This window comes from Ascaphus truei, chromosome 4 (genome assembly GCF_040206685.1).
Source record: "Ascaphus truei isolate aAscTru1 chromosome 4, aAscTru1.hap1, whole genome shotgun sequence".
In the NCBI taxonomy this organism is placed as follows: domain Eukaryota; kingdom Metazoa; phylum Chordata; class Amphibia; order Anura; family Ascaphidae; genus Ascaphus; species Ascaphus truei.
This window is the reverse complement of record NC_134486.1, coordinates 419,814,492-419,827,437: the sequence shown is the minus strand read 5'-3', so window position 1 is coordinate 419,827,437 and position 12,946 is coordinate 419,814,492. Positions and strand designations below refer to the sequence as shown.

Sequence of the window (12,946 nt, the reverse complement as noted above, 5' to 3'; positions counted from 1 at the left end):
ACTGCCCTCCCTCAGTCTCTCATACACACACTGCCCTCCCTCAGTCTCTCACACGCACTGCCCTCCCTCAGTCTCTCACACACACTGCCCTCCCTCAGTCTCACACACTGCCCTCCCTCAGTCTCTCACACACACTGCCCTCCCTCAGTCTCTCACACACACACTGCCCTCCCTCAGTCTCACACACACACTGCCCTCCCTCAGTCTCACACACGCACTGCCCTCCCTCAGTCTCTCACACGCACTGCCCTCCCTCAGTCTCACACACACACTGCCCTCCCTCAGTCTCACACACACTGCCCTCCCTCAGTCTCACACACACTGCCCTCCCTCAGTCACACACACACACACTGCCCTCCCTCAGTCTCACACACTGCCCTCCCTCAGTCTCACACACTGCCCTCCCTCAGTCTCTCACACACACTGCCCTCCCTCAGTCTCTCATACACACACTGCCCTCCCTCAGTCTCTCACACGCACTGCCCTCCCTCAGTCTCACACACACACTGCCCTCCCTCAGTCTCACACACACACTGCCCTCCCTCAGTCTCACACACACACGGCCCTCCCTCAGTCTCTCACACGCACTGCCCTCCCTCAGTCACACACACACACACACACACACACACACACACACACACACACACACACACACACACACACACACACACACACACACACACACACACACACACACACACACACACACACACACACACACAATGCCCTCCCTCAGTCTCACATACTGCCCTCCCTCAGTCTCACACACACACTACCCTCCCCCAGTCTCTCACACACACTGCCCTCCCTCAGTCTCTCGCTCACACACACACACTGCCCTCCATCAGCCTCACACACACATTGCCCTCTCTCAGTCTCTCACACACACTGCCCTCTCTCAGTCTCTCACACGCACTGCCCTCCCTCTGTCAGACACACACACACACACTGCCCTCCCTCAGTCTCACACACTGCCCTCCCTCAGTCTCTCACACACACTGCCCTCCCTCAGTCTCACACACACTGCCCTCCCTCAGTCTCTCACACACACACTGCCCTCCTTCAGTCTCTCACACACACTGCCCTCCCTCAGTCTCACACACACACTGCCCTCCCTCAGTCTCACACACACACTGCCCTCCCTCAGTCTCTCACACGCACTGCCCTCCCTCAGTCACACACACACACACACACACACACACACACACACACACACACACACACACACACACACACACACACACACACACACACACACACACACACACACACACACACACACACACACTGCCCTCCCTCAGTCTCTCACACGCACTGCCCTCCCTCTGTCAGACACACACACACACACACACACACACACACACACACACACACACACACACACACACACACACACACACACACACACACACACACACACACACACACACACACACAGCCCTCCTTCAGTCTCTCACACACACTGCCCTCCCTCTGTCAGACACACACACACACACACACACTGCCCTCCCTCAGTCTCTCACACGCACTGCCCTCCCTCTGTCAGACACACACACATACACACACACACACACACACACACACACACACACACACACACACACACACACACACACACACACACACACACACACACACACACACACACACTGCCCTCCCTCAGTCTCTCACACATACACTGCCCTCCCTCAGTCTCACACACACACTGCCCTCCCTCAGTCTCACACACTGCCCTCCCTCAGTCTCTCACACACACTGCCCTCCCTCAGTCTCTCATACACACACTGCCCTCCCTCAGTCTCTCACACGCACTGCCCTCCCTCAGTCTCACACACACACTGCCCTCCCTCAGTCTCACACACGCACTGCCCTCCCTCAGTCTCACACACGCACTGCCCTCCCTCAGTCTCTCACACGCACTGCCCTCCCTCAGTCTCACACACACACTGCCCTCCCTCAGTCTCACACACACTGCCCTCCCTCAGTCTCACACACACTGCCCTCCCTCAGTCACACACACACACACACACACACACACACCACACACACACACACACACACACACACACACACACACACACACACACACACACACACACACACACACACACACACACACACACACACACACAATGCCCTCCCCCAGTCTCACACACACACTGCCCTCCCCCAGTCTCTCACACACACTGCCCTCCCTCAGTCTCTCACACACACTGCCCTCCCTCAGTCTCTCTCTCTCTCTCACTCACACACACACTGCCCTCCCTCTGTCAGACACACACACACACACACACACTGCCCTCCCTCAGTCTCTCACACACACAATGCCCTCCCTCAGTCTCTCTCTCTCTCACTCACACACACACTGCCCTCCCTCTGTCAGACACACACACACACACACTGCCCTCTCTCAGTCTCTCACACACACAATGCCCTCCCTCAGTCTCACACACACACTGCCCTCCCTCAGTCTCACACACTGCCCTCCCTCAGTCTCTCACACACACTGCCCTCCCTCAATCTCTCATACACACACTGCCCTCCCTCAGTCTCTCACACGCACTGCCCTCCCTCAGTCTCACACACACACTGCCCTCCCCCAGTCTCACACACACACTGCCCTCCCTCAGTCTCACACACACTGCCCTCCCTCAGTCTCACACACACTGCCCTCCCTCAGTCTCACACACACACTGCCCTCCCTCAATCTCACACACTGCCCTCCCTCAGTCTCTCACACACACTGCCCTCCCTCAGTCACACACACACACACACACACACACACACACACACACACACACACACACACACACACACACACACACACACACACACACACACACACACACACACACACACACACACAATGCCCTCCCCCAGTCTCACACACACACTGCCCTCCCCCAGTCTCTCACACACACTGCCCTCCCTCAGTCTCACACACACACTGCCCTCCCTCAATCTCACACACTGCCCTCCCTCAGTCTCTCACACACACTGCCCTCCCTCAGTCACACACACACACACGCGCACACACACACACACACACACACACACACACACACACACACACACACACACACACACACACACACACACACACACACACACACACACACACTGCCCTCCTTCAGTCTCTCACACACACTGCCCTCCCTCAGTCTCTCTCTCTCTCACTCACACACACACACAGCCCTCCCTCAGTCTCTCACACACACAGCCCTCCCTCAGTCTCTCACACGCACTGCCCTCCCTCTGTCAGACACACACACACACACACACACACACACTGCCCTCCCTCAGTCTCTCACACACACACTGCCCTCCCTCAGTCTCTCACACACACAATGCCCTTCCTCAGTCTCACACACACACTGCCCTCCCTCAGTCTCACACACTGCCCTCCCTCAGTCTCTCATACACACTGCCCTCCCTCAGTCTCTCATACACACACTGCCCTCCCTCAGTCTCTCACACGCACTGCCCTCCCTCAGTCTCACACACACACTGCCCTCCCTCAGTCTCACACACACACTGCCCTCCCTCAGTCTCACACACACACTGCCCTCCCTCAGTCTCACACACACACTGCCCTCCCTCAGTCTCACACACACTGCCCTCCCTCAGTCTCACACACACACTGCCCTCCCTCAATCTCACACACTGCCCTCCCTCAGTCTCTCACACACACTGCCCTCCCTCAGTCTCACACACACACACTGCCCTCCCTCAGTCTCACACACACTGCCCTCCCTCAGTCTCACACACTGCCCTCCCTCAGTCTCTCACACACACTGCCCTCCCTCAGTCTCTCATACACACACTGCCCTCCCTCAGTCTCTCACACGCACTGCCCTCCCTCAGTCTCACACACACAATGCCCTCCCTCAGTCTCACACACACACTGCCCTCCCTCAGTCTCACACACACACTGCCCTCCCTCAGTCTCACACACACTGCCCTCCCTCAGTCTCACACACACACTGCCCTCCCTCAATCTCACACACTGCCCTCCCTCAGTCTCTCACACACACTGCCCTCCCTCAGTCTCACACACACACACTGCCCTCCCTCAGTCTCACACACACACTGCCCTCCCTCAGTCTCACACACACACTACCCTCCCTCAGTCTCACACACACACTGCCCTCCCTCAGTCTCACACACACACTGCCCTCCCTCAGTCTCACACACACACTGCCCTCCCTCAGTCTCACACACACACTGCCCTCCCTCAGTCTCACACACACTGCCCTCCCTCAGTCTCACACACACTGCCCTCCCTCAGTCTCACACACACACTGCCCTCCCTCAATCTCACACACTGCCCTCCCTCAGTCTCTCACACACACTGCCCTCCCTCAGTCACACACACACACACACACACACACACACACACACACACACACACACACACACACACACACACACACACACACACACACACACACACACACACACACACACACACACACACACACACACACACACACACACACAATGCCCTCCCCCAGTCTCACACACACACTGCCCTCCCCCAGTCTCTCACACACACTGCCCTCCCTCAGTCACACACACACACACACACACACGCACGCACACACACACACACACACACACACACACACACACACACACACACACACACACACTGCCCTCCTTCAGTCTCTCACACACACTGCCCTCCCTCAGTCTCTCTCTCTCTCACTCACACACACACACAGCCCTCCCTCAGTCTCTCACACACACAGCCCTCCCTCAGTCTCTCACACGCACTGCCCTCCCTCTGTCAGACACACACACACACACACACACTGCCCTCCCTCAGTCTCTCACACACACACTGCCCTCCCTCAGTCTCTCACACACACAATGCCCTCCCTCAGTCTCACACACACACTGCCCTCCCTCAGTCTCACACACACACTGCCCTCCCTCAGTCTCTCATACACACACTGCCCTCCCTCAGTCTCTCACACGCACTGCCCTCCCTCAGTCTCACACACACACTGCCCTCCCTCAGTCTCACACACACACTGCCCTCCCTCAGTCTCACACACACACTGCCCTCCCTCAGTCTCACACACACTGCCCTCCCTCAGTCTCACACACACACTGCCCTCCCTCAATCTCACACACTGCCCTCCCTCAGTCTCTCACACACACTGCCCTCCCTCAGTCTCACACACACACACTGCCCTCCCTCAGTCTCACACACACTGCCCTCCCTCAGTCTCACACACTGCCCTCCCTCAGTCTCTCACACACACTGCCCTCCCTCAGTCTCTCATACACACACTGCCCTCCCTCAGTCACACACACACACACACACACACACACACACACACACACACACACACACACACACACACACACACACACACACACACACACACACACAATGCCCTCCCTCAGTCACACACACACACACACACACACACACACAATGCCCTTCCTCAGTCTCACACACACACTGCCCTCCCTCAGTCTCTCACACACACTGCCCTCCCTTAGTCTCTCATACACACACTGCCCTCCCTCAGTCTCTCACACGCACTGCCCTCCCTCAGTCTCACACACGCACTGCCCTCCCTCAGTCTCACACACACACTGCCCTCCCTCAGTCTCACACACACACTGCCCTCCCTCAATCTCACACACTGCCCTCCCTCAGTCTCTCACACACACTGCCCTCCCTCAGTCTCACACACACACACTGCCCTCCCTCAGGTTCACACACACACTGCCCTCCCTCAGTCTCACACACACACTACCCTCCCTCAGTCTCACACACACACTGCCCTCCCTCAGTCTCACACACACACTGCCCTCCCTCAGTCTCACACACACACTGCCCTCCCTCAGTCTCACACACACTGCCCTCCCTCAGTCACACACACACACACACACACACACACACACACACACACACACACACACACACACACACACACACACACACACACACACACACACACACACACACACACACACACACTGCCCTCCCTCAGTCACACACACACACACACACACAATGCCCTTCCTCAGTCTCACACACACACTGCCCTCCCCCAGTCTCTCACACACACTGCCCTCCCTCAGTCACACACACACACACACACACACACACACACACACACACACACACACACACACACACACACACACACACACACACACACACACACACACACACACAATGCCCTTCCTCAGTCTCACACACCCACTGCCCTCCCCCAGTCTCTCACACACACTGCCCTCCCTCAGTCTCTCACACACACTGCCCTCCCTCAGTCACACACACACACACACACACACACACACACACACACACACACACACACACACACACACACACACACACACACACACACACACACACACACAATGCCCTCCCTCAGTCACACACACACACACACACACACACACAATGCCCTTCCTCAGTCTCACACACACACTGCCCTCCCTCAGTCTCTCACACACACTGCCCTCCCTTAGTCTCTCATACACACACTGCCCTCCCTCAGTCTCTCACACGCACTGCCCTCCCTCAGTCTCACACACGCACTGCCCTCCCTCAGTCTCACACACACACTGCCCTCCCTCAGTCTCACACACACACTGCCCTCCCTCAATCTCACACACTGCCCTCCCTCAGTCTCTCACACACACTGCCCTCCCTCAGTCTCACACACACACACTGCCCTCCCTCAGGTTCACACACACACTGCCCTCCCTCAGTCTCACACACACACTACCCTCCCTCAGTCTCACACACACACTGCCCTCCCTCAGTCTCACACACACACTGCCCTCCCTCAGTCTCACACACACACTGCCCTCCCTCAGTCTCACACACACTGCCCTCCCTCAGTCACACACACACACACACACACACACACACACACACACACACACACACACACACACACACACACACACACACACACACACACACACACACACACACACACACACACACACACACTGCCCTCCCTCAGTCACACACACACACACACACACACACACACACAATGCCCTTCCTCAGTCTCACACACACACTGCCCTCCCCCAGTCTCTCACACACACTGCCCTCCCTCAGTCACACACACACACACACACACACACACACACACACACACACACACACACACACACACACACACACACACACACACACAATGCCCTTCCTCAGTCTCACACACCCACTGCCCTCCCCCAGTCTCTCACACACACTGCCCTCCCTCAGTCTCTCACACACACTGCCCTCCCTCAGTCACACACACACACACACACACACACACACACACACACACACACACACACACACACACACACACACACATACATACATACATACATACATACATACATACATACATACACACACATACATACACACACATACACACACACACACACACATCTCACCATCTCTCTGTTCCTTTTGTCTTCTTCCATCTGTACGATCTTCAGGAATTCTGAGAGCACCAACGTATCCTGCAGATCGGAGGTGCGACGGCGGAGTGCGTCCTGTACCGAGCGGAACCTGAGAGGGGAGCAGAGCGTGAAGGGTTCAAACCTCTCTGTCCAATGGCCAGATGCAGAAAACTGCGAGTAGAAAACTGCCCATCAAAGCAAAACATACAATCTGATGGCAGATAAGGACCTCCCGCCCCACCATACAATCTGACGGACGATAAGGACCACCCGCCCCCACCATACAATCTGATGGCAGATAAGGACCACCCGCCCCCACCATACAATCTGACGGACGATAAGAACCACCTGCCCCACCATACAATCTGACAGACGATAAGGACCACCCACCCCACCATACAATCTGACGGACGATAAGAACCACCCGCCCCACCATACAATCTGACGGATGATAAGGACCACCCACCCCACCATACAATCTGACGGACGATAAGAACCACCCGCCCCACCATACAATCTGACGGATGATAAGGACCACCCACCCCACCATACAATCTGACAGCAGATAGAGACCACCCACCTCCACCATACAATCTAATGGCAGATAAGGACCACCCGCCCCACCATACAATCTGACGGCAGAAAAGGACCACCCGCCCCACCATACAATCTGATGGACGATAAGGACCACCCGCCCCACCATACAGTCTGACGGCAGATAAGGACCACCCGCCCCACCATACAATCTGACGGATGATAAGGACCACCCACCCCACCATACAATCTGACGGCAGATAAGGACCACCCGCCCCACCATACAATCTGACGGCAGAAAAGGACCACCTGCCCCACCATACAATCTGACGGACGATAAGGACCACCCGTCCCACCACACAATCTGACGGCAGATAGAGACCACCCGCCCCACCATACAATCTGATGGCAGATAGAGACCACCCACCTCCACCATACAATCTGACGGCAGATAGAGACCACCCACCTCCACCATACAATCTGATGGCAGATAGAGACCACCCGCCCCCACCATACAATCTGACGGCAGAAAAGGACCACCTGCCCCACCATACAATCTGACGGCAGATAGAGACCACCCGACCCACCATACAATCTGACGGACGATAAGGACCACCCGCCCCACCATACAATCTGACGGCAGATAGAGACCACCCGCCCCACCATACAATCTGATGGCAGATAGAGACCACCCGCCCCACCATACAATCTGATGGCAGATAGAGACCACCCACCTCCACCATACAATCTGACGGCAGATAGAGACCACCCGCCCCACCATACAATCTGACGGCAGCAAAGGACCACCTGCCCCACCATACAATCTGACAGACGATAAGGACCACCCACCCACCATACAATCTGACGGCAGATAGAGACCACCCACCCCACAATACAATCTGACTGCAGATAGAGACCACCCGCCCCACCATACAATCTGACGGCAGATAGAGACCACCCGCCCCACCATACAATCTGACGGCAGATAGAGACCATCCACCCCACCATACAATCTGATGGACGATAAGGACCACCCGCCCCACCATACAATCTGTCGGATGATAAGGACCACCCACCCCACCATACAATCTGACGGACAATAAGGACCACCCGCCCCACCATATAATCTGATGGCAGATAAGGACGTCCTGCCCCCACCATACAATCTGACGGCAGATAGAGACCACCCACCCCACCATACAATTTTATGGACGATAAGGACCACCCGCCCCCATCATACAATCTGACGGCAGATAGAGACCACCCGCCCCACCATACAATTTTATGGACGATAAGGACCACCCGCCCCACCATACAATCTGACGGCAGATAAGGACCTCCCGCCCCACCATACAATCTAATGGCAGATAAGGACCACCCGCCCCACCATATAATCTAATGGCAGATAAGGACCTCCCGCCCCACCATACAATCTAATGGCAGATAAGGACCACCCGCCCCACCATATAATCTGACGGACAATAAGGACCACCCGCCCCACCATAAAATCTAAGGGCAGATAAGGACCACCCGCCCCCACCATATAATCTAATGGCAGATAGAGACCACCCACCTCCACCATACAATCTGACGGCAGATAAGGACCACCCGCCCCACCATACAATCTGACGGCAGATAGAGACCACCCACCTCCACCATACAATCTGATGGCAGATAACGACCACCCGCTCCACCATACAATCTGATGGACGATAAGGACCACCCGCTCCACCATACAATCTGACGGACGATAAGGACCACCCACCCACCATACAATCTGACGGCTGATAGAGACCACCCACCCCACCATACAATCTGACTGCAGATAGAGACCACCCGCCCCACCATACAATCTGACGGCAGATAGAGACCACCCGCCCCACCATACAATCTGACGGCAGATAGAGACCATCCACCCCACCATACAATCTGATGGACGATAAGGACCACCCGCCCCACCATACAATCTGTCGGATGATAAGGACCACCCACCCCACCATACAATCTGACGGACAATAAGGACCACCCGCCCCACCATATAATCTGATGGCAGATAAGGACGTCCTGCCCCCACCATACAATCTGACGGCAGATAGAGACCACCCACCCCACCATACAATTTTATGGACGATAAGGACCACCCGCCCCCATCATACAATCTGACGGCAGATAGAGACCACCCGCCCCACCATACAATTTTATGGACGATAAGGACCACCCGCCCCACCATACAATCTGACGGCAGATAAGGACCTCCCGCCCCACCATACAATCTAATGGCAGATAAGGACCACCCGCCCCACCATATAATCTAATGGCAGATAAGGACCTCCCGCCCCACCATACAATCTAATGGCAGATAAGGACCACCCGCCCCACCATATAATCTGACGGACAATAAGGACCACCCGCCCCACCATAAAATCTAAGGGCAGATAAGGACCACCCGCCCCCACCATATAATCTAATGGCAGATAGAGACCACCCACCTCCACCATACAATCTGACGGCAGATAAGGACCACCCGCCCCACCATACAATCTGACGGCAGATAGAGACCACCCACCTCCACCATACAATCTGATGGACGATAAGGACCACCCGCTCCACCATACAATCTGACGGACGGTAAGGACCACCCGCCCCCACCATACAATCTGACGGACGATAAGGACCTCCCGCCCCACCATACAATCTGACGGCAGATAGAGACCACCCGCCCCACCATACAATCTGACGGCAGATAAAGACCACCCGCCCCACCATACAATCTGACGGCACCACCCGTCCCACCATACAATCTGATGGACGATAAGGACCTCCCGCCCCACCATACAATCTGATGGCAGATAGAGACCACCCGCCCCACCATACAATCTAATGGCAGATAGAGACCACCCACCTCCACCATACAATCAGACGGCAGATAAGGACCACCCGCCCAACCATACAATCAGACGGCAGATAGAGACCACCCACCTCCACCATACAATCTGATGGCAGATAATGACCACCCGCTCCACCATACAATCTGATGGACGATAAGGACCACCCGCTCCACCATACAATCTGACGGACGGTAAGGACCACCCGCCCCCACCATACAATCTGACGGACAATAAGGACCACCCACCTCCACCATACAATCTGATGGACGCTAAGGACCACCCGCCCCACCATACAATCAGACGGCAGATAGAGACCACCCACCTCCACCATACAATCTGATGGCAGATAATGACCACCCGCCCCCACCATACAATCTGACGGACAATAAGGACCACCCACCTCCACCATACAATCTAACGGACGCTAAGGACCACCCGCCCCACCATACAATCTGACGGACGATAAGGACCACCCACCCCACCATACAATCTGACGGACGCTAAGGACCACCCGCCCCACCATACAATCTGACGGACGATAAGGACCACCCACCCCACCATACAATCTGACGGACGATAAGGACCACCCGCCCCACCATACAATCTGACGGATGATAAGGACCACCCACCCCACCATACAATCTGACGGACAATAAGGACCACCCGCCCCACCATACAATCTGACGGCAGATAGAGACCACCCGCCCCCACCATACAATCTGCCGGCAGATAAGGACCACCCGCCCCACCAAACAATCTGATGGATGATAAGGACCTCCCGCCCCACCATACAATCTGACGGCAGAAAAGGACCACCTGCCCCCACCATACAATCTGACGGATGATAAGGACCACCCGCCCCACTATATAATCTGACAGCAGATAGAGACCACCCGCCCCACCATACAATCTGATGGCAGAAAAGGACCACCTGCCCCCACCATACAATCTGACGGATGATAAGGACCACCCGCCCCACTATATAATCTGACAGCAGATAGAGACCACCCGCCCCACCATACAATCTGACAGCAGATAGAGACCACCCACCCCACTATATAATCTGACAGCAGAAAAGGACCACCCGCCCCCACCATACAATCTGACGGACGATAAGGAGCACCCGCCCCACTATATAATCTGACGGCAGATAGAGACCACCCGCCCCACCATACAATCTGATGGACGATAAGGACCACCCGCCCCACTATATAATCTGACAGCAGATAGAGACCACCCGCCCCACCATACAATCTGACAGCAGATAGAGACCACCCACCCCACTATATAATCTGACAGCAGAAAAGGACCACCCGCCCCCACCATACAATCTGATGGACGATAAGGACCAGCCGCCCCCACCATACAATCTGACGGCAGATAGAGACCACCCACCCCACCATACAATCTAACGGCAGATAAAGACCACCCGCCCCACCATACAATCTAATGGCAGATAAGGACCACCCGCCCCACCATACAATTTTACGGACGATAAGGACCACCCGCCCCACCATATAATCTGACGGACGATAAGGACCACCCGCCCCACCATATAATCTAATGGCAGATAAGGACCACCCGCCCCACCATACAATCCCACCCGCCCAACCATATAATCTGACAGAAGATAAGGACCACCCGCCCCCACCATATAATCTAATGGCAGATAAGGACCACCCGCCCCACCATACAATCTGACGGCAGATAGAGACCACCCGCCCCACCATATAATCTGACGGCAGATAGAGACTACCCGCCCCACCATACAATCCCACCCGCCCCACCATATAATCTGACAGAAGATAAGGACCACCCGCCCCACCATAAAATCTAAGGGCAGATAAGGACCACCCGCCCCACCATACAATCTGACGGACGCTAAGGACCACCCGCCCCACCATATAATATACACACACACACACACACTGTTAGAGAGGGCTGGACTACATGTTTAGATATTCTCCAAAGAGGAGCAGGTTTTCTTTTGCTTATTTTGAATGTTTTTGCTGTGTTAAAGGGACAGGCGCAATAAAGCCTCATTTTAGTTTCACTTTAAACGGTCTCCATTGCGTGCCTCTGCA

At 55.5% G+C, this 12,946-nt stretch overlaps 1 protein-coding gene across 4 annotated transcripts in view; it reads right to left on the bottom strand.

Annotated features, from left to right (window-relative positions):
• LOC142493986 (spectrin beta chain, non-erythrocytic 5-like) overlaps nucleotides 1–12,946 on the bottom strand; it is a 183,268-nt gene that overhangs the window by 84,592 nt on the left and 85,730 nt on the right. For all 4 annotated transcript variants that reach the window (XM_075598818.1, XM_075598816.1, XM_075598817.1 and 1 more), the window contains one exon: nucleotides 7,432–7,549. In XM_075598818.1, the coding sequence (XP_075454933.1) occupies nucleotides 7,432–7,549 (118 nt within the window). The remainder of the gene's footprint in view (nucleotides 1–7,431; nucleotides 7,550–12,946) is intronic.